The sequence below is a fragment of the Bos indicus x Bos taurus genome, chromosome 2 (genome assembly GCF_003369695.1).
Source record: "Bos indicus x Bos taurus breed Angus x Brahman F1 hybrid chromosome 2, Bos_hybrid_MaternalHap_v2.0, whole genome shotgun sequence".
Lineage (NCBI taxonomy): Eukaryota > Metazoa > Chordata > Mammalia > Artiodactyla > Bovidae > Bos > Bos indicus x Bos taurus.
Genome location: NC_040077.1, coordinates 86,044,052 through 86,071,384, shown reverse-complemented (window position 1 = coordinate 86,071,384; position 27,333 = coordinate 86,044,052). Strand labels below are relative to the sequence as shown.

The following is a 27,333-nucleotide window of genomic DNA, read 5'->3' as shown; positions in this document are numbered from 1 at the left end:
GGTAAGTGATTCTGGTTTTATGCCCGTAAAGAATTCTCAGTCAAACAGCAGAGCCAGATATATAAACAAGTAACTATAATGTAGCTTGGTAAGGGAGCTAGTAGGATGCACAGCACAGAGGAAGGCGTGATTAACTCAGCTTGGGGAGCAGGAAAGGAAATGAAGGTCTGTAGGCATGAAATAGTGTGCCTGGCTCAGGAACACCAGTAAATCAGGCCTGCCAAAGCAAGACGTACAAAAAAAAGACCGACAAGACTGAAGGCTGAGTAAGTAGATAGAGGCCAGACTCTGAAGATTCTTCTGAATTATGCTAAATATTTCCATTTTCTACAAATAAGCAATGAGATCTATTAAAAGATTGAAATTTTCTTTAGAACTATATAGGATTAGTATAGACGTCTAAAAATAAGTTTAGGCTACATTTCATTCCTTAGTCTTAACAGTTTATTCTCTTTTATAGTTTCTTATTTCCTTTGTTTGGAAATCAGCGTTGGTAGTTAAATACTAAAAAAGTAAAACCAAATGAATCACAGAGTGATTGCCACACAAGCAGGCAGAACTGGGTCATTTTGCAATGAAATCCAGCTGTTTCTTCCAAGCCCAGGATCACTCTCTTTGTTTTTATTCCTATTCATAATGATGAAAATATATTGTATATAGATTAGTTTAAATCCAAAAAAGGATGAACATTTGAGTAAATGGATTCATCATGGTTTATATAACTTTTCTTGGAGTGCTTTATTTTCATTTGAAAAGTTGGCATGAACCCACATGAACCCAAGTGGTGTGTTTCTGTTCCATCACGTGGATCTGAATGTAAGAGCCAGTGGGGATTTCCTCTGACCCTTCTTCCTTGTCTGCTTCTTAACCTACTTCCTGTGTTTGGGCAGCTGGCAGCAGCTCTTTGCTGGACAGCACTGACCACACTAACAGAATGCCAACAACCAGTGCTACCCATACCTGGAGTTAATTTCATATGTCTTGTTACTCAAGAGATAACCAAATTACAGCTCTATTTATAGCTATTAATTCTTGGTGGTTTTCCAGAAAGTTAGAAATAATATTACAGAAAATGAAGTTGTTTTTAAAATTAATACTGAAAAAATATTCATTTCCCATATAACACACCCTTTTCCTTTTACTGAAAACTATACAGATTCTACTTTTCTATAGTTTCTACAGATTTGTCCTACTTCAAAGGGATGGTTCAACTGCATACCAAATTTTGCATTTAAATTTCCTTTATATTTAGAATTTTTGCTTATTAAAAAGAATTTCTGGGTACCTTTACTTTTTCAGTTTCTTTACTCAAATATTTATTAAGTGCCATAAGAAATCATATTTTTAGTTTCCCAGAGAAACTTAAAACATGATGTTTTTGAAGTGTAATTGGAAATAAGAAAGCACTTAACAATTCTTGCTTAACAAATATCATTTCTTCATTTTTAGTCTTTAGATTTGTATGAATATCACTCTTAAGAAATTTTACATCTCATCTTGTCCAGAATCATAAAAACAATTGGCTTCTAAACCTAATACTGTTTCTCCTATATATGTCTTCTATATCTATTAATGGATATATAGTCACTCAAATGAAATCCTAAAATATAAAACTGCCTTAATAGAAATTGAAACATACATATATATATACAAGGTATTATATTTCCACTTTAAGACATATTGGTAATACTATATATCTGCCAGCTTTTAAGATTACTTTTGCTTTTTTTTCTGGAATTAACTTAGAAAATATGTAATCCCTGTTAGTGTAACTTTATTTGAGATTAAGTCATATGCATGAGTGTGTTTTCTATTCATTAGTGTCATCACACATAGATAGAAATAATGTATAGTTCAACTTTATGAATGTGCAAATGTCTCTGTATTTGATATTTCAGCTTCACCAAACCCAGAAGTCATCAAGATAAATTCCATTCTTGATATAGTAACAAAAGTGGAAGACTACTATCTTAAAGGATATATTGTTGGAGCTATTCATCCTGTTATACAACCTGTGGGGCAGCAAAAACACTTGCCTGCAAGTTACCTATACAGGGTGGTGCTATCGCGCTTGAAATTAAGGTAAGGCTGGTGCTCAAGAAAACTGTCATATTGAGAAGCTGTTAAGAGAGAAAGTTTTCTTTGGCTAAAAGAAAAGAAAGTTTGAACCCAGTGATGGAGAATAAAGGATAATTAGGGGTTTTGGCTTAAAGGCAGATTTTCCAACAAGTTGAACTTGGATTGGGAGAAGAAAATGTCAATCTCCTTCCTTAAAACTTCTCAGGATTGAGCCCCTTGCCGACAAAAATAGGTCCTTGGTAAGGATGTCAGTGAACAGAAGAAAAGAAAAATATACTCAAGAAGAGCGAGAACACTCCTGTAGCAACTTCACCAGATGAGGGAGTAACAGTTAGCTGCCTCCAATCACTGAGCTGAAAGAGCTGACTGAACAAGTCCTCTTTCACTGAGCATTTTTTCTGAAGTGTCCGATGTAGTTTTACTAACAGTAGCCACAGAAACTAACTTCCAAAACTTCTACAGCAAAAAGTCCTACATGCTGAGTTCTTATAAACTGGATAGATCTCTTACCAGCTTTTTCCAAAAACTAGGAGATAAAAGTCATCCTTTTTAGATTTTTTTTTTAGCTTTTTAAATTTTAATGGCTGCTTTTCCAGACAATACAAATGTTTTTCCTAACCTAGCTTGTACATTTGATAGTATTCAGAATACTGTTGTTCCTTACAGGTGGAAAAGTAAAAATAACCAAACCAATGTCTTTGATACACATATTAAATATTTGTTACACAACTCTTCAACTGTATCAAAATCATTTCAAAGACCAAGGTAGAAATTGTGTTTTCTCTTTACAGTGATGGACTAATAATCACTTTAACTGTGAAAGGACTAAGCAGAGAAGGGAAAATGAAATAAGGGAAAGAGAGAAGAAAACAGAAAGATTGGGGGAAAAGAAAAGGCTTTAAAAAAAATTCCCAATGTGCTTTTAGGAACCCTGTCTGCTACTGAATAACTAACTGCCCACTTGGACATTCTGAGAGGACATGTACACAACCAGCTTTATCCATGACAGGGTGCCACATCAGGTCTTTACTAGTTCAAGCATTACTAGGTAAATAGGTCACTTACCACACAGTAGCAACACTTTATGTCCTAACTACAAATCTTATAAACCATGGATAAGTTATTTTTCTCTTTTTGCTCTACTTCAAATAGATTTAGCAGTGCCCTGCCATGGCTAAGAATAATCAAGGGGGGAAGGTGAGAAAAGAAGAAAAAGGAAAAAGATAGGACAATACTTATCTGTACTTAAGAAGGATCACTTTTGCACAATAATGAGGTATAGCTGTGATCTAAAATAATTTCTCATAACTTATCAAAACAATGGACGTGTAGCTTTTCTTTCATGTTAAATTAGAAATTAAATTCTTAGAGATTTTAACCAAGGTAATCTAAATAAAAATTATTATGTTTTTTTCTGATAATTTTACATAAGAAGACAACCATTAAAGTTGAAATAACAAAGAAAAAGGGATACCTTGACCTTATTTGTGAGTAGCTCACTCATTTTCACATGAGCTTATTAGTTAAAAATTAACAATTGGCTTCCAACCATAAACATATTCTCTGTTACAGCACGAAGCATTCGACAGCACCCAGTGGACAAAGACGCCCAAGGCTTGTGATTGAGGAATGTCCTTTAACTTATGAGACACAAACAAATGACGTAACAAAAGAACTGATAGAAAAGGTACTAAAATACATGTTTTTACATGGGATATTGAGAAATATTTCATATTTCTTCATCAGTTTCCTTTCCTACTTTAAAAAGAACAGGGAAATGATAGGTGACTTAGTCTACTAGGCTTTAAAACAAAGCATATTACCAAATTGTAGAATTAAAAACAGAAATAGAGGCCAGTGAAACAGAAAAGAAATGCCAGAAATAAATTAATACATATATAAGAGGTTTCATAACAAACCTGATAAATAAAATGGAGAAATAACCATTACTTAGTGAATGGTGCTGGAAAAATGGGCAATCAATCGGTAGAAAATAGACTCCACACATTTCACATAAAATAAAGAGTTAAGTTTTTCAAGTTTAAAAAATCCAAAAGAAAATGAAAGACTGGACATATTTAATTATAACAGTAGTTGAGGAACTTGAGTTTGAATATATAAATATAATTATATACTAGGAAAAAAAGAATCCGGAGAAATGGTCAAGAAATGTGTCTTACGGAAGCTTCATTTTCAGAGTATATAGGAAATGAACACAAAAGCATGAAAGTACATTCAGTCTTGAATGGACCGACAATCCACAGAAAGTACAAAGGAAACACAAATAATGAAGAAACATTTGGCAAAGGGTTCAACCTAACTAATAAATTTTAATGTAAGTAAAAACTGAGAAGTAATACCTCACCAGTATGAACTGAGAAATTAAATTGAAAATATTAAATTCAGTGCTGTAAAGACCTTTAAGAAAAAATTCAAATATAGTCATATATAATGCAGTTAGCACTGGAATAAATTAGTACAGTGAATATCAATTTGGTTATAAAAATCATAAATCTTATTTTATTTTCCTTTTTAGGAATCTATTCCAGGAAATTGACTGAAAAGGGAAAAGTCATGTTTATGCAAAGATACCTTAAACAGGGGCCAAATTCTCAACAACTGGAAAACTGAGAAGGAGGCAATGGTCTAACAATAAGATAGAATACTTTATGGGCATTGAACATGACAAGTACATTGGCTGTTGAGAGAAAAAAATCTATTCGATAGAACTTCATAAACCTTAAATGAAAAATTAAACACTATATATATATTGATTGAAAAATTGTACATTCATAAGTATTTGAAGTTGACAGGATTTGATGGCTAAAGTTTGGATTTTTTTAACTTTAGTTGGATTGACATATGTGTAAGGTTTAGCTTTATTTAAATGAATACAGCCAAAAACCTAAGGCATTTCCTGTCAAATAAGAAACTGTGAAATTTGTTCACTGTTACTATTGTGTTGTTCCCAAGCTTTAAATGACCGTGTAAGACTATCTGTGGCTTGTGTTTTGCCAGTTATAGCAGCTAAGTATTTCCCATTTAGATATAAAGTCACCATTCATTAAGGTTTTTTAGGAACAGTTTTCAAAACTAGATTTTTATAAACAAGGTACTCATACACTATTTACTGCTACTATTCTGGGAAATATTTTTTATGGGAATAAATTCACTCCAGAAACAAAAATGAAACTGCTAATTTAGTCTTAATAGATCGTCATGAGAGCCCTTGTTTTGCATTTGACTTCCTGAACACAGTTAAAGATCTATTTAAACAGGAAAGTACTATTATTTCAGCAATTAGAGTAATGGGATTATTTTATGAAGAGAACAGCTTCAGGAAACATAGCATGTGAAATGTTTGAACATTGCCCCGTGTATGAACAAGAGCAATAGATAAGTGCCAAATACTATTTTTGAACAAATGCTTTATATAAAGAGTTGATTATTGAACAGCTAGATTTTAGGTTATTTTAATATTATGTCAATGTTTGCTCTTTTTTAAATTTAGATTTACAAATGTTTTCCCTAGGATTTCTAAATAAAAAACATTAAAAACATCACTCTTCTAAATTAAAAATGGAAAAGACAGTACTATTCCATAAGATAGCCAAACTTTTCCAGACAAAACTTTTTAGTAGTAGAGAAAGACTTCTGTACTTTTTCACCCAAATCAACAAATAAAACCTAGAAAAAGCACTTTGACCTGGCTCCTTACCACATCTCCTCTCCTCTCCCAGGAGTCCTGATATAAAGGACAATTTATGGTTATTTTGGAGGTTTCTTGCAATGCTACAGTCATAATGTGTTAATTTATAGGAGTAAATGATACTGTGTCAGCAGTGTTTGTCCTAGCTCCAAATAGCCATAGTTTCTGCCTGGCTCAGAATTCCCTCCTCTTCGGCCAGAGCTAAGTTACAGTCGGCCCCTTTAAGTGGATATTGCAGCCTGATTTCACCCTGCTTCTTCTTCTTTTTTAAAAAAATATTTACTTATTCAGCTGCACGGGTCTTAGTTGGGCTTCCCCAGTGGCTCAGCTGTAAAGAATCTGCCTGCAATGTAAGAGCCGTAGGAGACACAGGCTCGATATCTGGGTCTGGAAGATCCCCTGGAGGAGGGCATAGCGACCCACTGCAGTAGTCTTGCCTGGAGAATCCCATGGACAGAGGACCCTGGTAGGCTACAGTCCATAGGGATGCAAATAGTTTGTCACAATTGAAGTGACTTGGAACACACACATGGTCTTAACTGTGGCATGCAGAATCTTTAGCTGTAACATGCAAACTCTTAGTTGGACATGTGGGATCTAGTTCCCTGAGCAGGGATTGAACTTGGGCACCCTGCACTGGGAACACGGAGTCTTAGCCACTGGACCACCAGGGAATTCCCTCACCACTCTTCTTACTGGCCTTTTTCATTCCCTTTCATTTCTGACTATAGATGTTTGCACTTGCAATCCGCATCATAACTCTTTCTTCCCCTTCCAAGTAAATTTAAAACACTTTAAACATTTAAAGTAGTGACAATATAAAAGATGTTTCTATTTCTTCATTTTAACATATTTAACGAATACTTATAGAGCACATATAGGTACAAAACATTGCAACACAAAAATGAGTAAGATAGTGCCTACCCTCAAAAGAAGTGTGTTTAACACAGGAGAAAGACATGACACAAAAAGAACAAAGAAATGATGCAAAAGCAGAGAAAGAAAAGTGCCAAGTGTGAAAATAATCACTCTTAAGCTCTCAAATGATTTCACTGGCATTGTCATGTGTTTCTGAACCCTACTCAGTAACTGACAAGATTGAATCTAATTATGTGTATTTGGCCCAGAAAGGAGACAATAGCTTCAAGATATGAGCAGATCAGAGTGGGAGTATGAATTTGGCTTATGTATATGCATACACATTTGTCAAGAGTAAGTCTTTTAACATTTTTCTTTTACCTACATCAAGCAAACAAGACTGCATGTTTTCTGCTTTTAAATTAATGTCTCTTCTTTATTAATTAAGATGTATTTGGTAATGTTATTTTTGAGCATTTCTTAGAATAGTTTTATATTTTACTTCAACTGGAGAAACCATTGTTAACAGGGCTGCAAAATTCATGCTATAGAATTATTAGTTGTTCCCAAATAATAACCTTTTGGAGAAAATACAATTCTTGTTTTCATAATTTCTAAAGTGTATTAGTTCTGTTTGAAGAAGTCAGAATAATAGTGTGACTCTGTCTTAGGCCTGGTCCTGTATTAGAGGTCATTAGTTTGTTTATGAATAGGCCTTTAGTTACTGGTCGATTTACTCCTTTTCTAATGGATTTCCTTAATAAGCCTAAAGATTAATTGATAAAGTAATCAATGTAAATGAAGTTTACATTTTGTTCTAACATCTCTTTTTAAACCTCAGGTTAACGTAGCTGCTAAAAGAGGAATGAGATTTGTTGGATTCATATCACAGCATTACCCACCACTTAAATTCTGCAATGGAACCAACCTCGATGGAGACATTGAATCAACACTGCATGTGAGACGTAGTCCAGAGGAAAACTGTAAAAACTGGAATGAAGGAACATTAAGTGGGCAATCGTCTGAAAGTGGAATCGAGGAAGAACTGCATCGTGAAAGTGGACAGTGTCAAATGGAACGAGATGGCAGCCCCAGTTTCTCTAAATCAAGAAAAGGAGAAGGTAATAATAGACAAGAAGAGTAGAAATAGGATCTATATTCTTTTAAATTTAGCAAAAATATGTTTTGAAGGGTTTTTAACAAATACGAGACAAATTATATCTCTAAAGATTAATGAATAAACTTGTATAAACTTGTCTTGATTTTTTTAAATTATTACAGATGGGTGTAAGGTAGGGCAGTTTTCCATACAGTTATCCCTGGCATGGTCATACACCATCCACGTAACGAAACTTTGTGTTAAAAATTGGCTTCTGTTTAGTCATGAACCAACACCTCTGTAAAATGAAGGCTGTGCATGTGTACCAAAAAAGTGATTCTGTAAAGAAAGCTGTTCTGATTTATGTTTTTCCCTAAAAACAGTCTGTGAGAATTTTAGTTTTGGCCTTTCCCATTTCATGGATGGTTTTCACCTTTGAAGTTAATTGGCTTCCTTTAATCACCAACTGGAATATGAGAATGCACATCATGATGAAACAATTAATATAACAATAGTGCCTGCATCCTTAAATAACTTTAAGCAATAGTTTTATTCTTCTTTGCAGCTAGCAAGTCTTCCCAAGAAACTGAGAGTATTTTGGACTGTTTTAAGTTTTCTGATACATTTATGGACATGATTTAAAAAGCACTAATAGAGAAAATCAAAGACTGTGTAAACCTTAGAATTAGGAGTTTACAGTCAGACTGCCTCAGTGTCTTTATAGAAAGGTGTTGCTGTGATAAATAGAAATGAGATGTCTACAAAGTGCTTATTCTGCCTGGCACAGAATAGACTCTGTATTAAGTTAGCTGTTATTAACTGATCCTTTGATCAGTCTTGGTTGGTGCTGAGGCCACATGCACTGGTGGTATCAGCTTTCTGGGTTGTGGTGAGATTGCTCAATATTTGTGCATGGCAGACATTCATTGGACCACAGTCAGCATGGCCTCCTTAAGAAAGAACCAAGAGCATTTCCCAGCTCATCATCTTACCACCTCACCACCACCAACACCATTCCATTTTTATTTAACCAGTTCTTTAGCTAACTACCACCCTGATTTTCCTGTAGTGTGAAAAATTTAGGAATGTAAGAGTGAACAAGTGTTGGAATTATGGTCATTATTATATTCTATTCTATATTCTGTTATATGGTCAACTATTATATTCTATCCACATGTATGCTGCATGCTAAGTCCAACTCTTTGCAACCCTATGGACTATAACCCACCAGGCTTCTATGTCCATGGGACTCTCCAGGCAAGAATAATGGAGTGGGTTGCCATCCCCTCCTTCAGGGGATCTTCCTGACCCAGGGATTGAACCCAAGTCTCTTGCATCGCCTGTGTTGGCAGGAGGGTTCTTTACCACTAGCGCCACCTGGTATCCATGCTATACTATGCTATGCTATGCTAAGTCACTTCAGTCGTGTCCGACTGTGTGTGACCCCATAGACAGTAGCCCACCAGGCCCATGGCTACTTTTAAACTCATGCTCATTCCCATCCTGACTTTGATTAGATCAAATGTCTATTCCTAATCTTTTAAATTCCAAATCAAATATGCTACTTAATTATCAGTCTTTAGATTCTGCCTTCTATTTAGATTATTTTAAAACCCTGATAACTTTTCTATGCCAGGGGTTGGTTCTTAACTTTTGGTGCAGGGGGTTGGGAGCAGACGCATAATAAAGACCTCTTGGAGAGTCTGGTGAAATCCATGGAAACTCACCAAGAAAAACACAGATAACACACATATCGCTAATACTGTCTGGGATGAAAATGACGTCAGACTTCCTAATGCACAACCAATGATGTGGGTCCATCACATTTGCTAACTTAAAGTAGTATGCATTCTAGAGTCACTTTCACATATGTATCCAAGGAATGAGTAATGTTTGTAATAACAGAAATTCAATAATAATATCTATTTCCATCAATAGGAGAAAAGTAAACTTGAATGCTATGTAACAGTTAAACTAAATGAACAAGACCTACATGTATTAATTATACTTCTAAAGCATAATATTGAACAAGAAAATTAACTTATGGATTGATACACACAACACCCCATTTTTAAAAAATTTTAAATTGCAAAACATCATTTATATGTATAGACATGTATTTTAAAGAACAGAAGTACTTGCATGAGAATGATTAACACCAAATTCATTACAGTAGCTATTTCTGGAGAATAGGATTAGGAGAGATACATCGTGAGCCTTATCTACATACATCTCTCATTTCCTTGAAAAAGCTCTGACGCAAACATGGCCCAAAGTTAACATTTGATAAAACTTGCATGGTAGGTAATTTATTATTCTCTGTGCCTATATGCTTGAAATAGCTCAGGATTAATTAAATTTTTAAAACACAATTTTAGTAATACTTTCCCTTTTTTCTTCCTTCTGAATACCTATCCTCAGATAACAAGTTGTATACAGTCTTCAATGTTTTTGATGATGAATCAACCTGCTGGAACTATCAGGAAGGCATCCTGTCAATGAAAGTAACAAGAAAAGGCTCTGTCATTAGTACACTTGATGCTGATTGGCTGGAGTTAACTACATTTTATTATAAACAAGGCTTGTCTTTAATTGATTCTTTTGTATGCTGGGAAACATCTAAAGGTAAGTTTTATATTATGATATGTTGATACCTAAAAAATTTGACCTGTGTCAGAGTTGGTGGAAATGTTTTTGCCTCTCAAGTTCAATGGCTAAAAGGACAGATATTACTACTAAGAAAAAAGATTCTAATTATTGCACAGTATAGTTCAGTTTAGTCACCCAGTTGTGTCTGACTCTGCAACCCCATGAACTACAACACACCAGGCCTCCCTGTCCATCACCAACTCCCGGAGTTTACCCACTCTCATGTCCATTGAATCGGTGATGCTATCCAACCATCTCATCCTCTGTCATCCCCTTCTGCTGTCAATCTTTCTCAGCATCAGGGTCTTTTCAAATGAGTCAGCTCTTCACATCGGGTGGCCAAAGTATTGGAGTTTCAGCTTCAACATCAGTCCTTCGAATGAATACCCAGGACTGATCTCCTTTAGGATGGACTGGTTGGATCTCCTTGCAGTCCAAGGGACTCTCAAGAGTCTTCTTCAACACCACGCTTCAAAAGCATCAATTCTTCAGCACTCAGCTTTCTTTATAGTCCAACTCTCACATCCATACATGACCATTGGAAAAACCATAGCTTTGATTAGATGGACCTTTGTTGAGAAAGTAATGTCTCTGCTTTTTAATATGCTGTCTAGGCTGGTCATAACTTTCCTTCCAAGGAGTAAGCATCTTTTAATTTCATGGCTGCAGTCACCATCTGCAGTGATTTTGGAGCCCAGAAAAATAAAGTCAGCCACTGTTTCCACTGTTTCCCCATCTATTTGCCATGAAGGACAGGACTGGATGCCATGATCTTAGTTTTCTGAATGTTGAGCTTTAAGCCAACTTTTCACTTTCCTCTTTCATTTTCATCAAGAGGCTCTTTAGTTCTTCTTCACTTTCTGCCATAAGGGTGGTGCCATCTGCATATCTAAGGTTATTGATATTTCTCCCGGCAATCTTGATTCCAGCTTGTGTTTCTTCCAGCCCAGCATTTCTCATGATGTACTCTGCATATAAGTTAAATAAGCAAGGTGACAATATACAGCCTTGACGTACTCCTTTTCCTATTTGCAACCAGTCTGTTGTTCCATGTCCAGTTTGAATTGTTGCTTCTTAACCTGCGAACAGGTTTCTCAAGAGGAAGGTCAGGTGGTCTGGTATTCCCATCTCTTTCAGAATTTTCCACAGTTTATTGTGATCCACACAGTCAAAGGCTTTGGCATAGTCAATAAAGCAGAAATAGATGTTTTTCTGGAACTCTCTTGCTTTTTCCATGATCCATTAGATGTTGACAATTTGATCTCTGGTTCTTCTGCCTTCTCTAAAAGCAGCTTGAACATCTGGAAGTTCACGGTTCACGTATTGCTAAAGCCTGGCTTGGAGAATTTTGAGCATTACTTTACTAGCGTGTGAGATGAGTGCAATTGTACGGTAGTTTGAGCATTCTTTGGCATTGCCTTTCTTTGGGATTGGAATGAAAACTGACCTTTTCCAGTCCTGTGGCCACTGCTGAGTTTTCCAAATTTGTTGACATACTGAGTGTAGCACTTTCACAGCATCATCTTTTAGGATTTGAAAGAGCTCAACTGGAATTCCATCACCTCCTCTAGCTTTATTCATAAGCTAGATGCTTATGAACCTTTGATGCTTCCTAAGGCCCACTTGACTTCACATTCCAGGATGTCTGGCTGTAGGTGAGTAATCACATCATTGTGATTATCTGGGTCATGAAGATCTTTTTTGTACAGTTCTTCTGTGTGTTCTTGCCACCTCTTCTTAATATCTTCTGCTTCTGTTGGGTCCATATCATTTCTGTCCTTTATCGAGTCCATCTTTGCATGAAATGTTACCTTGGTATCTCTAGTTTTCTTGAAGAGATCTCTAGTTGTTCCCATTCTGTTGTTTTCCTCTATTTCTTTGCATTGATCTCTGAGGAAGGCTTTCTTATCTCTCCTTGCTATTCTTTGGAACTCTGCATTCAAATGGGTATATATCTTTCCTTTTCTCCTTTGCTTTTCACTTCTCTTCTTTTCACAGCTATTTGTAAGGCCTCCCCAGACAGCCATTTTGCTTTTTTTGCATTTTTTTTCTTGGGGATGATCTTGATCCCTGTCTCCTGTACAATGTCATGAATCTCCATCCATAGTTCATCAGGCACTCTATCTATCAGATCTAGTCCCTTCAGTCTATTTCTCACTTCCACTGTATAATCATAAGTGATTTGATTTAGGTCATACCTGAATGGTCTAGTGGTTTGCCCCACATTCTTCAATTTAAGTCTGAATTTGGCAATTGCACATGCAACTTTAATGTAAAATCTTAACAATCCTGTGTGGTACTATTGTAATGTTTGCTGTTGGGTTGTAACGATAAGAAATAGACAAACCTCGGTGTGATCAACTAGTAGAATTTTCCGAGTAAGATGTACTACAGCAGCCCAATCAGGAGGCATATGATGGCATTTAACAACTACTATCCAAATTTATTACACTAGCCCAGTTTCGGATGGGAGAAGGCAATGGCAACCCACTCCAGTACTCTTGCCTGGAAAATATCATGGACAGAGGAGCCTGAAAGGCTGCAGTCCATGGGGTCGCTAAGAGTCAGACACAACTGAGCGTCTTCACTTTTACTTTTTACTTTCATGCATTGGAGAAGGACATGGCAACCCACTCCCGCATTCTTGCCTGGAGAATCCCAGGGACAGGGGAGCCTGGTACGTTGCCATCTATGGGGTCGCACAGAGTTGGACATGACTGAAGCGATTTAGCAGCAGCAGCAGCAGCCCAGTTTTGAATACTACCTACCATGTCCTCCTCTCTAAACCCGACTCCTCCTAAAATTTGTATAGAAAAATAAACTTTGGTTCAGAAAATGATCTGTATTTATTTATGCCTTTCCCTTATCTTTCATCTCTATCTAATCTTCTTTTAGTTATAATGGATATGTAATTATTTGTCTGTCACAAAAACAAGCAAAACTTTCCAAAAATTATTTCTAAGAAAAGTGTTTTTTGTTGTTTTTTTTTTTCAAAAGAGATTAGTGCTAAAAGAAAAGAAAAAAAAGATAGTAAGGAGACTGGAAAAATGCATTAAGAAGAATGGAGTTTATGCAGATCAGGATAGTTAGGGACCATGATTCACTGAGGTGAGAGAGGGGAATGAAAAAGCAAACCAGATGAGATCTCAATAAACCTCATTATTATTAGATCAGCCTAGTGATGCCTTAACTAATACAACTAAAGATTTTGGTTATTTAAATTTGTCAAGTCGTGTTCCAAATTTAACTAGCAACCAAGAGTAAGGATCTAGTTCATTGGAGCACCCCAAAATACAGCCCCTTGCATAGTGTTTGGCACTTAGCAAGTACTCAATAAAGATTTAATAGTATTTTTGGTTATTGGAAACTTCTTCCAAGTTGATCTTTTATGGAAACAGCCAGATCTGATATAAAGCCTGTGGACTTTAGTATTTAAACAGTTTAAATTCTGTGTCTTCTACTTAGAGCTGTGTGACCTGGGGAAGTTAGTTGAGCTCACTGAGCCTCAGTTTCCTAAAAGGGGTGTAAAAACATTTCTACTAACTGTTGTGAGAATTTGGTAAGATACACTATGTACAAAGTGACTCCCACAGTGCCTCACCCACTGTCAGCGTTCATTTTCTGGGATTGGCCTTCTCTCCTGACACTTACAAGATGTTCTTACAATACTTTTAGTATGAATCAGCTATTTGGAGGTCAGTTTATGCTTCACATGTTTCTCTCTCTGTGTCTATGTCTTGCTCTTTCCTCCAAAGAGTCTAAGTTAAAGCCATTCAAAACAGGGGCTGGGGTGTGTGGAATTCCCTGGCAGTCCAATGGTTAAGACTCCACGCTTTCACTATCAAGGCCTGGGTTCCATTCCTGGTCAGGGAACTAGGATATCCTGCAAGCTGCGTGATGTGGCCAAAAAAAACTTTAAAGAGCCATTCCAAATTTTGGATTATGACTAATTGCTTAAGGAAAGACAAAGAAATCCTCCTTTCACAATGTCTTTCAGGCATCCCTGCCTTGAGCCTTGCCTGGTGGAAATAAAATTAGCCACAGCAGTTGCCAGCCAGAGGCTCTTTAGGGCTTTTGTTCTTAAAGCCTCAGAAGCTATTTAGAGAGCCCCAGGGAGAGTCTCTCCCTGTCAGCAGCTCCGGAATGTCTCATTAGGCGTGTTGCATTGCAGGCCATGCCAAGCCCTAATGAGCCATGGTCTGTAAGGTCTGGTGACTGGGTGTGTCACTCAGGACTTTCCTGGGAGTACACAGGGAAGCTGTGAAGGGGAAATTGTGACCTGTGCCTGTGTCACCATGAGAAGCAAGTCAGAGGCTGAAGGGGCCACTTTGTCCTAGAACATCTGATGCCTGACATCCAAAACACGTAGGGGACAATGCATATTTTGTTTTGTCTTGCTCCCATCCTCTTCCAAAATACTGTCAGAAGCCAGCCCACACATGAGGAGAAGCACAAAACCAGATATTGCTCAGAAATTTAAATATATTACTCCACAAATCTCATTCTATAAAATTCTCCAGAAACAGAGAGAAGTGGAAAAAAAAAAAATTTAAGTCAGGAAAGTCATGGTGGAAATCTTGTAAGGTCTGTGAAATTCCTCTTCAGTGCCCTTTCCCACTCACTTTCGAAGCCTTTTCTGTTTTGAAAAGTCCCACACACAGGGGCACCCAGGGACCCTCCTGCTGTTCTTATGGCCCGAGGGTCTCACTGCATGACTTTCTCCTGTTCCTGGCCTTCTCCAGCATCTGGCCTTCTCCAAACTGGCCTGCAGCTGGGTTCTCTGCACACTTACAACTCCCAAATGAATCCAGAGGAGCCTACAAGAGGCTTATCCAATTATGCCAATAGAGACAAAGCACTTTATTCTACCAGAACATGTAGAGATCCAGCGGGCAGCTGACATGGATGAGATGGTCAACTCTACCAACTGGTACAGAACACACACACACACACACACAAACACAACACTTGAGGTTATTACACTTCACTAGCCTACCAATGCCCACCACCCTCAGAGCATAGCCTCTTCCTACCTATGATATACCCACATCTGAAGGCTACACTTTCATTTTTTGTGGATTCTTTTTAGACTTCACTTGATAGTCATTTCAGTCTCTTCACTCCTATAAAAATGCTTGTGTGGAGTTGGAGGTGTATCAGAATGAAAAGTAGGGTAGAGTAATGGCACTGAAACATGTATGTATTCATTTCATATATACATATATGTATGTATGTGCTACTGTGCATAGTTGCTCAATCCTGTCCTGCTCTTTGCGATCCCATGTACTGAGCTCACTAGGCTCCTCTCTCCATGGGGATTCTCCAGGCAAGAATACTGGAGTGGGTTGCCATGCTCTCCTCCAAGGGATCTTCCTGACCCAGGTATTGAACCCAAGTCTCCTTCATTTCAGGCAGACTCTTTACTGCTAAGCCACCAGGGAAACTCCATATGTATATAGATATAGATATAGATATACACACCAGGCCGTAGGCCTGGCACATGGGGTTTATACTGATGAGCAAAATGGACGTCTTCCCTATTCTTAAAAGCTAACCACAGGGCTTCCTTAGCAGTCCAGTGGTTAAGACTTGTGTTTCCATTGAGAGGGCACAGGTTCCGTCCCAGGTCAGGAGAAACTAAGATCTCACGTATTACTCACAGCAAGGCCAGAAAAAAAAAATTGAGAAGCAGTGGATCAGGTCAATTCTTTGTAACTTTTTAATATTATGCACACATGCTCAATCACTTTGCTGCTGCTGCTGCATCGCTTCAGTTGTGTCCGACTCTATGCAACCCCATAGACGGCAGCCCACCAGGCTCCCCCGTCCCTGGGGTTCTCCAGGCAAGAACACTAGAGTGGGTTGCCATTTCCTTCTCCAATGCGTGAAAGTGAAAAGTTAAAGTGAAGTCGCTCAGTTGTGTCTGACTCTTAGTGACCCCATGGACTGCAGCCCACCAGGCTCCTCCGTCCATGGGATTTTCCAGGCAAGATTACTGGAGTGGGGTGCCATTGCCTTCTCCGTCAATCACTTTAGTCGTGTCCAACTCTTTGTTATCCTATGGACTGTTGCCTGCCAGGTTCCTCTGTCCATGGGATTCTCCAGGCAAGAATACTAGAGTGGGTTGCCATTCCCTCCTCCGGGGGACTAAACCTGCGTCTCCTGCACTGTGGGCGGATTCTTTACCCACTGAGCCATCTGAGAAGCCCTCTGCACACATAGAAAATGATAATGTTGTACATCATGCGAAATGCCAGGCTGGATGAAGCACAAGCTTTAATCAAGATTGCTGGGAGAAATATCAATAACATCAGATATGCAGATGACACCACCCTTATGGCAGAAAACGAGGAGGAATGAAAAAGCCTCTTGATGAAGGTGAGAGAGTAGAGTGAAAAAGTTGGCTTAAAACTCAACATTAAAAAAAACTAAGATCATGACATCTGGTCCCATCACTTCATGGCAAATAGATGGGGAAATAATGGAAACAGTGAGAGACTTTATTTCCTTGGGCTCCAAAATCACTATAGATGGTGACTGCAGCCATGAATTTTAAAGACACTTGCTCCTTGGAAGAAAAGCTATGGCAAACCTAAACAGTGCATTAGCAGAGACTTTACTTTGCCAACAAAGGTCCATATAGTCAAAGGTATGGTTTTTCCAGTAGTCATATATGGATGTGAAAGTTGGACCATAAAGAAGGTTAAGCACCGAAGAATTGATGCTTTTGAACTGTGGTGTTGGAGAAGACCCTTGAGAGTCCCTTGGACTGAAAGGAGATCAAACCAGTCAATTTTAAAGGAATTCAATCCTGAATATTCATTGGAAGGACTGATTCTGAAGCTGAAGCTCCAATACTTAGGCCACCTGATGCCAAGAGCCAACTCATTAGAAAAGACCCTGATACTGGGAAAGGTTGAAGGCAGGAGGAGAAGGGGATGACAGAGGACGAGATGGTTGAATGGCAGCACCGACTCAATGGACATGAGTTTGAGCTCCGGGAGATAGTGAAGGACAGGGAAGCCTGGCATGCTCCAGTCCATAGGGTTACAAAGAGTCAGACACGATTGAGCGACTGAACAACAATATTGTAGGACACATAGATAGAAGAAGAAAAGCTGCTCTGGGCAGGAGGGGGCGCCCTGTACCTTAGTTCATCTGAACCCCATTCTAAGCACACCAGTGGGCCAAGGCACAAAGGGTGGGAAGGTCTGAGATACATGCTGTTAAGAGATGAGTCAGTTCAGGACAGTTAAGTAATTGTTCAGAATTGTCACCTTACCCCAATAGCTGGAGTATAACACACCAAGCACCCCAATGGTCACTCCCCATGAGGCCTTCCCTGCCCCCCTCCCCAGCTACCGCTTCTGTCAGGGAGAGTTTCTTAAGAGATAGAAATAGTCCCTCCTGGGAAGTTATCATTCTTCTGTGGCTCTGAGGACCAGAATGGTCCCTAAGAAAGCTTAGCCAGGGGACTTGGGGAGATCTAAAGTGAGAAGGAATGTCTTTTGTTTTTAACTGAAGTTGTAAGATACAAGGAGATCCAACCAGTCCATCCTAAAGGAGATCAATCCTGGGTGTTCACTGGAAGGACTGATGTTGAAGCTGAAACTCCAATACTTTGGCCACCTGATATAAAGAGCTGACTCATTTGAAAAGACCTTGATACTGGGAAAGATTGAGGGCAGGAGGAGAAGGGGACGACAGAGGATGAGATGGTTGGATGACATCACCAACTCAATGGACATGGGTTTGGGTGAACTCCAGGAGTTGGTGATGGACAGGGAGGCCTGGCATGCTGTGGTTCATGGGGTCCCAAAGAGTTGGACACGATTGAGCGACTGAACTGAACTGAATAAGACACATAGAACAAGATGCATTAATCTTATGAGTACAACTGAATAGAAGACAAATGTTCAAGATACAGAACATTTCCTTATATGTCAACTACTATATCTCAATATTGAGGGGTAAAAGGCAAAAAAAAAAAAAAGGATACAGAACATTTCCGAAATCCCAGAAGGCCTCCTCATGGCCCTTCCCCATTAATATCCTCCCATGCAGAGAGAAGCATTGTTCTGACTTCCAGCACCATAGATTAATTTTGCTTAGTTTTGAACTTCATGTAGGTTGAACTATACAGTATGTTTTATCTCCTCGCTTTTTTTCTCAACATAGTATCTCTGACAGTTATCCATGTTGTTGCATTCCAGTGAGTCTTTCTTTTTTATTCTTGGTGGTATTGCAGTGTGTGAGTCTACAACATTTTCATTCTTTTAAACCAAGAGAAGTTTAGAAGTACTAAGGAATCTCAATACTGAGAACAAGAAAACAGATACCACAAAACCCATAGTTCTCCAACTATATAATCCTAAAGTAAATAAGAAGAGATTACAATTAACTATATAATTATCAGAGTATATAATTATTCTTAAAGTTCATACCCCCATTCTAAAAAAGGACTTGAGGCAAATATACAATTTTAAAGATGGTCTTGGGATGCTCCAAACTGACGATCAAAAACAGGTTTAATTCTGTGGGTCACTTTGGTATGACAGTAGACAAGTACATTTAAAGGAAGTAGAACATATATTGTAGTTAGAATAGCAATTTCAACAAGTAAATTAAACTTTACTGGGTTTTGGGAACCATGCCGAACAAAGTAAATTCTTCATGTTATTCTGCCTGAACTGTAACTGATATAAAAATAGTAGTAGTGATTTTCTCTTAAAATTTTATAGCTCATTAATAAAAATGAAAACTTAAAATTACATTTGAATTACTTTGGTTTTTTTTGTTTGTTTGTTTTTTGGTTTTTAAACTTAATAGATGTTTTGAAAACTTTGTAGGTTATTATTTGGATAATCGTCCATCAAGGAAACTTTGATGTGCTGTATAAAAACAAAATGTTTAACCAGCACATGATCATGGGAAAATTGTAGGAGACAAAAGAATTTCCATAAAATCAGTTTAGTTTTGGCCAGCTGGTTATTGTCAACTGTTCAAAAAAATGTCAGAGAGGCCCTCCCTCAAAACTTCCTTCCCAGCAGGAATTCTTTTGACAATAACTTCTGTTTAGGATCTTCCTGTTACCATTCTTTTTTTTTTTTAAGCATCATTGAAGCAAAGAATTGTTCTGTATTTATGTTTTTTAAAATAATCTTACCTCACCTTGGTTTTGATATCACACTTGTAATTTCAAAGATTAATATTTTTGATGTTGTTTTTCTTAGTGGTATGATTGACATACATACAACATGAAGAACAGAAACCAGCATTTGATTTCCAGGTGAAGGTGATTTCCAGATGTTTTTAGGCTTAGGAAATCCACTTGCTTCTCACTGTATGATATTATTTTATCTTGTGTTTGTTATTGTAGTCTTCATGTTTACAATTTGATTTTAATTCAGTTAGGTATAAAACTGTCTTAACTTTTGAAAAAAAAAAGAAAGAAATTACCTCAAAGATAAGGGAAATGTCATAGATTCACCTAAAACAAGTATTTATTAATTGATATATTTTTCTTTCAGCTTCCTGTAAGGGTTGTTTATTAACATTTTAGATGACCTGAAAAGACACTGAATATGTGCAACTCTCCTTAATTGTATCTTTTTCCTCACAGGGGATCAATTGTCGAAATCTTTGGAAGGAGTCTTTATCTATGAAGAAGAAGGGTCTGGAGTACCAGGATTCAGCAGGAAAGGAAATGATGCCATCGTAGTAGAACAATGGACAGTTATTGAGGTAAACTGTGTTTTTTTTATAATTTGGCTTTACTTTTATATTGAGTTTTACATTTAGATCTTCATTGCCTAACACGGACAATATTCTTCAAACACATGTTTATTCAGTGTTCAGAATTTCATCACAAATACTTGAACAAACTTCTTGCAAATTTGGGAAAAGGTGATTTGTTTTACTCAATGTTCAGATTTGTTTAAAGATAGCAAAATAATTATAGCAGTAGATTCCCAAACGTTCGACATTCTTATTCTAAACAACATCCTCGGCACTGAGATTCTCTGTACACAATGCCAAGACAACTAGATGAAAGTGAAAACAAATTCAGTCAATTTTGTCTTTGAGCAACCAATGTGACTGACTTTTTCACCTTGTGAATTGACTTTCAAAGGCAAAAATATCCAAAGGTATTCTCTCTCTCAGCAGACCAAATGTATACACACAGCATTGTCCTTCCTAATAAGAGGTGACTTTGCTGTCAGCATTGTGCGCTCTGAATTCAGGTATCACCAAATGGACTGCCGTTGAGGTGTACAGACTGAATTCAGGTATATTTGCTGGTGTATGAGGCCCTCACTGACAGCCTCTCTCAAGGACACTTTCACCTTTCTGGCCTTGCCCAGCTTAGAGAGACATAGGCCATTTTCAAGGAAACTGGAAACCCCACTGAGGGAGGCACAAGGATGTGGGATAAGAGGAACAACTCCAAGTAAGAATCAATTCCAAGTGAGTGAAAAGCAGTGAACATTCTTTGCTCCTCTCACCTTTGACTCCTCAATGCTCACTCTCTACTCCAGTCCTCACTTCCCAGGCCCTAGACCAGTGTTTCTGAAAGTGTGGCCTCTACTTGGATCCAAATCACCCAGGGAGCTTTTTAAAATGCAAATTCCTAACCTCCACCCTATACATTAAAGTTTGATGCCCAAATAAGACCTAGGGAAGGAAGGCCCAAACCTTAGAGAACCTCGCTCCACTCAGATCCCCAGGGTTTCTAGCTTGGTTGAATGGTTGGGAAGCAGCAGGAAGCAGAAAAGAAGACTGGAGCCAGTGAAACTGCACTTAATGGAGCATGAATGCCCCTTATCCCAACACTCCTCACCCTTATTGTCATGATTTGTGTAGCTGGTTGTCTTTGTCATTAGACTATGACCTCTGTGCTTATTCACGCAGGGTTGTGAAATCAAGACAGATTATGGTCCTCTGCTGCACACTCTGGCTGAGTTTGGATGGCTCCTGACAAGCGTGTTGCCTACTCCTATACTGAGACATGACAGGTAACGCTGAAGTACCTGACACACCCTCATTTCATGCTAAAACAGAGATCATCTGTAAGATAATGCAACCTAACAGTGCTTATATAAGGCCTACGAAAAGCATTTCACTGAACTTCTAATCTGATTTCATGGGCCTTGGAGATCAGCAAATCTAACCCTCTCTTGTTATATATATCCCTCAGTACCCATAAGGGATTTGTTCCAGGACCCCCATGGATACCAAAATCTGGGATGCTCAAGTCCCTTGTATAAATTGGCATGAAGTGTTACTCGCTCATTCGTGTCCAGCTCTTTGCCACTCCCACAGACTATAGCCCACCAGACTCCTCTGTCCATGGATTCTCCAGGCAAGAATACTGGAGTGGATTGCCATTCCATTCTCCAGGGGATCTTCCCAACCCAGGGATCAAACCCGGGTCTCCTGCATTGCAGGCAGATTCTTTGCCATCTGAGCCACCAGGGAGTTTTCAAATGTGGGGAGGGAATGGGGCAGGCAAAGAGAGGTTGACAGCATGTCCTGGTGTTTTGTAATGGACAGTCTATTCCAGGGCCCAAAACTGTTTGCTTGGTTCTTTGTAACCCTTTCCTCACCAAAGATAAAGGTAAAGTATGTTAGCCACATCTGACTCCTTGTGACACCATGGACCATAACCCACCAGACACCTCCATGGGATTCTCTAGGCAAGAATACTGGAGTAGGTTTCCATGCCACCCTCCAAAGGATCTTCTCAACCCAGGGATCAAACCCAGGTCTCCTGCATTGCAGACAGGTTCTTTACCACCTGAGCCACGAGGGACACCCTATAAAGTGGCATAGTATTTGCATATAATCTACATGCAGCCCGTATACTTTCAGTCATCTCTAGATTATTTGAAATAGCTATACAATTTAAATGCTATGTACACAATTGCTGGCAAGTTCAAGTTTTGTTTTTTGGAACTTTCTGAAATTTTTTTCTCGAATATTTTCCATTGGCAGTTGGTAGAATCTGAACTGCAGATGCAGAGAGCCAACTGTGCATACAAGCTATTATTAAAGGCACCGCCTTCTCAAGGGCGTGTGAGTTCACACTGGCAGCGCCAGAGAAGGGGCAAAGTAGACCAACTCCCAATTCACTGCAGCTTCCAGGACTCAGAGGTGCCCCTCCCTTCGAAGGCCGTACTACTATGCCTCCTTTTTTCCAACTTGAGATGCTGACTCTTCCCTAGAGTGAAGATTGAGTGGATATGAATCTGCAAACAGAAAATACAGCCCTGTCTGCGGGACCCTTCGTCCTGCTCTTGTGCACTGCCTGTGTGAAACTGCCCTCAGTCCAGCACACAGCTAGGGTTAGAGCTGCAGTGGGGCCCAGAGGGTGGGATGGAGAGACAACAGCGCTTCTGCCTCCATTCCACCCCTCCAGTGTGGGGGGAAAGGTAGCTCTCTCCTGCACCATGAACTTGTTTTCTGTTTCCACTAAAATAAACACTTACATTAGAACCACTTCAAAAATACCAACTTTTCCTTTTGTCCTATTCCTGGGGAAGGAAAAGATCGAGTTGTTATTTTTTTGTTTGTTTGGAAAAAGAGACAAATTAAGCCCTCTGTATGAAGTGCTTTGCTGTCCCTTGGACTCAGAGATATTCCCTCTGCTCTATTTGGCATCCAGAAAATGACTGACTGCCAAGGCTGTCCTGTCTGGGCTGGTACAACCTGCAGAGGACAGCACAGTGTTGCCTGGGCCTTCCCTTTGAGCAGAGGCAACTGGACCACAGCTTAACACTGATAGCGTAGCTAAGGGAAGCAACTCCCCCTTCCTCGAGGAGGAGGATCCACCCTTTAGTTTAGCAACTTTACCCCTGCCCAATAACACTACCTCCCCACAAACTTTAAAAACATTGAATTGACATGGTTATATAATAAAGCCACACCTTCTTCAGGTGGGGAAAGGGATAAAAGTGGATACAGGGTAAAGACACTCAGGCTTTAAAAGGAGAGGTTGCTGCTGCTGCTAAGTCGCTTCAGTCATGTCCAACTCTGTGTGACCCCATAGACGGCAGCCCACTAGGCTCCTCTGTCCCTGGGATTCTCCAGGCAAGAATACTGGAGTGGGTTGCCATTTCCTTCTCCAATGCATGAAAGTGAAAAGTGAAAGTGAAGTCGCTCAGTCATGTCCTACTCTTAGTGACCCCATGGACTGGAGCCTACCAGGCTCCTCCATCCATGGGATTTTCCAGGCAAGAGTACTGGAGTGGGGTGCCATTGCCTTCTCCGAAAGGAGAGGTTAGAAGTAAGCAAAACAATCTTTTCTTCTCAGAGGTTTATTGGTAACTGTTCTCAAATTGTGAGTGGTAGCTCTCTGAATCATTACTCAGCTTCTAAAAGTCTGTGACATAGAGGCTTCCCTGGAGGCTCAAGGTAAAGAATCCTCCTGCCAATGCAGGAGACACAGGTTTGATCCCAGGTCTGAGAAATTCCTCATGTGGAGGAGCAGCTAAGCTGGAGTGCCACAGCTAGTGAGCCTGTGCTCTAGAGAGCTCAACTACTGAGCCCACATGCTGCAACTGCTGAAGGTCGTGCACCCTAGAGCTGTGCTCTGAAACAAGAGAAGCCACTGAAATGAGAGGCCTGCACACCACAACTGGCGAGTAGCCCCCACTCGCCATGACTAGAGAAAAGCCAGTGCAGCAATGAAGACCCAGCACAGCGAAAAATAAATTAATTATTATTTTTTTTAATCTGTGACACATCTGTCAGATCACAGGACAGCAGTAATTCTCAAGATTTGGCCTTCAGACCAAGCGATGTGAACACTGTGAAATGCCCGGGAATATACACATGCTGGAGGCTTATCCCAGCAGGACAGTCAGAGGCTCCAAGGGTAGGGTCCATGAAGCTCCATTTTCACAAGCTTCAGAATCTCATCAACATTTGAGGAACTTTGCATAGGTGGTGAAAAAAGAAAGAAATTCCACTTCCCTGCCACCCCTCACCTTCCATCTGCCAAGTCAGTGGTCTACCTGACTCACCCTCCAATCTCCCTCAGAATAACTTCTGTATTTAGCCTCCTCATTTCTCCTAGGTGTATAATTTAGGGCATCATTGACCCTTCCTAAAAGTCCTCTAAGTTCTGAACCTTTCATGTTCCTTTTTTTCCCAGTGGAAAATATATTTATCATTCCTCTTTCCTATTAACTCAGGACTTGATTCCCATGAGTCTAAATATTTCCTAAAGTGATATGAATGACCAGCCAGGCTCTAGATTAGATAGCAAGACTAAAAGGTTGGATGCTGAGCAATAGAACATGGGCTGCCACTCGCTGAGCAACTCCTGTTTGGTTTGGGAATGAGAACAGGACTGAGACCACAGGTGGGAAGGAACACATCTCAAGTATACTGTGATGGGAGAGGGTGGTGGAGCCAGAGCGATGCTTTGCCTGACCACCTTGTCCTGTGTGTCAAACAGCATAAGCGTCACAGGCCAGATCAAGTGATTAGGAGGCTCTCTGGAGTGGGGAGGGGCTGTCTGCTGTCCTTGGGGAAGAGGTAGCACTGCTGCCTCACCACAGTCCCAGTTTCCTCTGTACCCCTGTGTGTGCATGTGCTTAGTGTGCTTAGTCGCTCAGTCGTGTCTGACTCTTTGTGACCCTATGTACTGTAGCCTGTCAGGCTCCTCTGTTCATGGGATTCTCCAGGCAAGATTTCGAGAGTGGGTTGCCATGCCCTCCTCCAGGGGATCTTCCCAACCCAGGGATCAAATCCAGGTCTCCCGCACTGCACACAGATTCTTTACCGACTGAGCACCAGGGAAGCCCAGTGTACTGCCAGTATCCACCAAGATGCTGTGGAGACAGAATGGACCTTACAGGCCCTCCTTGTGAAGGCTCCTCTTTATGTGCAATTAAACTAGCAATGGGGCATGAATTTCCTTGTAGTCCAGTGGTTAGGTTTCCGTGTTTTCACTGTAGTGGCCTGGGTTCAAAACCTGATTGAGGAACTGTGCCACACACTGAGCTGGCACAACCAAAAAAAAAAAAGCAAGGGGGCTACTAGGACCCTCCAGGGCCCTGCAAGCCAGCAGACTTGTCACCCAGCCTCACCCATCAGTGTCTGGCACAAACCTCCACACAGGGTTGGGCCTTTTTATTCTTGTCCAAATATCCTGTCCCTGTGACAGTCACACGCTGGTCTTAGCTGCTTCAGTACACACAGAATAGTAGTCACCTTCAGCCAGGTCATCTTTAAACATCAATAAACATATTACATACAGTTCATCTTGGTCCAGGTAGAGGATAGAGCCTAAAAGTTTTTAGTTTCTGAAACTAGAAGAATGGTTCAGGCTTTGAGATACACAGATCTCATCTGAATTACACCATCACCATTTACCAGCTATATGACTTGGAGAACTTCTTTGAGTCTCAATTTCCTCATCTGGAAAATGATATAATATCAGTTTCACTGGATTATCATGATGTTTGAGTGTGATAAAGCAGGGTCTGTGCATGATATCTGTCCTAAATCAAGATATTTCAGAAAATGGAAACACTGTAGTTCACTGTATACAAAATCAGCACTGAGTATTACAAACCAATAAAACCAATTCAAAAGACAAATAATGACACTATAAAAGTTCATGCCTATACATGATGCTTGCACTCAGAAAAACAAATGTTATCATCTTTCTTTTTGGGCCCACATGTCTTAAAACATAACTTAGAACCAGTAAAAACTTTCTTCCTAAATATTTTGAACTCATATACAACAATTGTGTCTTAAGCAACTTTCAATTTTTTTCTACTCTATCATGTAAGCCATAATTTGAATGGTCTCTACATGAAGTATTTTCTTTCAGTACTCAAATATATCCTGTTAGATACAGAAAACAAGCTTGTGGTTACCAAAAGGAGGAGAGAAAGCAGGAGGAACAAATTACGGATTGGGATTAACAGATACAAACTGCTACATTTACAATAGATAAGCAACAAAGATATATTTTTTATTTATTTTTAATTGAACGATAATTGCTTTACAGTATTGTGTTGGTTTCTACCAAACATCAACATGAATCAGCCATAGGTTTACCCAACAAAGATATGTTGTATAGCCCAGGGAATTATACCTGTTACCCAAAAACTGCATTTGCCTCTTGGTGGGTATCTAGTCAAAAGTTACAAAGAAGCCAAAGATCAGGAAAAGCAAGGATTTATTACTTACAGCAAGTAAGGAGACCATGGAGGATCTTTTCCAAAGTGGTGTCTCCCCAAACAGCAAAACTGGCCTGGGGCAGGGGGAGTGGTAGTGAGATGGGGACTGGTTTGGTATATGTGTATTCATGAAGGGGCTTGAGCAGAGGAGAATTCTGCATAGAATCAGGGTAAATGTTGACCAGAGTCCAAGCTTTCAGTCAATTCAGTCACTCAGTCTTGTCCAACTCTTTGCGACCCCATGAATCGCAGCACGCTAGACCTCCCTGTCCATCACCAACTCCCGGAATTCACCCAAACTCATGTGCATTGAGTCGGTGATGCCATCCAGCCATCTCATCCTCTGTCGTCCCCTTCTCCTCCTGCCCCCAATCCCTCCCAGCATCAGGGTCTTTTCCAATGAGTCATCTCTTTGCATGAGGTGGCCAAAGTATTGGAGTTTCAGCCTCAGCATCAGTCCTTCCAATGAACACCCAGGACTGGTCTCCTTTAGAATGGACTGGTTGGATGTCCTTGCAGGCCAAGGGACTCTCAAGAGTCTTCTCCAACACCACAGTTCAAAAGCATCCATTCTTCGGTGCTCAGCTTTCTTCACAGTCCAACTCTCACATCCATACATGACCACAGGAAAAACCATAGCCTTGACTAAACGGACCTTTGTTGGCAAAGTAATGTCTCTGCTTTTGAATATGCTATCTAAGGTGGTCATAACTTTCCTTCCAAGGAGTAAGTGTCCTTTA

The 27,333-nt window shown here is 39.5% G+C and overlaps 1 protein-coding gene across 3 annotated transcripts in view; it reads left to right on the top strand.

The window, feature by feature from the left end:
* RFTN2 (raftlin family member 2) overlaps positions 1 to 27,333 on the top strand; it is a 77,470-nt gene that overhangs the window by 13,196 nt on the left and 36,941 nt on the right. For all 3 annotated transcript variants that reach the window (XM_027563735.1, XM_027563723.1, XM_027563746.1), the window contains exons 3-8: positions 1,899 to 2,082; positions 3,652 to 3,766; positions 7,488 to 7,767; positions 10,167 to 10,370; positions 20,017 to 20,138; positions 21,306 to 21,409. In XM_027563735.1, coding sequence (XP_027419536.1) covers positions 1,899 to 2,082; positions 3,652 to 3,766; positions 7,488 to 7,767; positions 10,167 to 10,370; positions 20,017 to 20,138; positions 21,306 to 21,409 — 1,009 coding nt within the window. The remainder of the gene's footprint in view (positions 1 to 1,898; positions 2,083 to 3,651; positions 3,767 to 7,487; positions 7,768 to 10,166; positions 10,371 to 20,016; positions 20,139 to 21,305; positions 21,410 to 27,333) is intronic.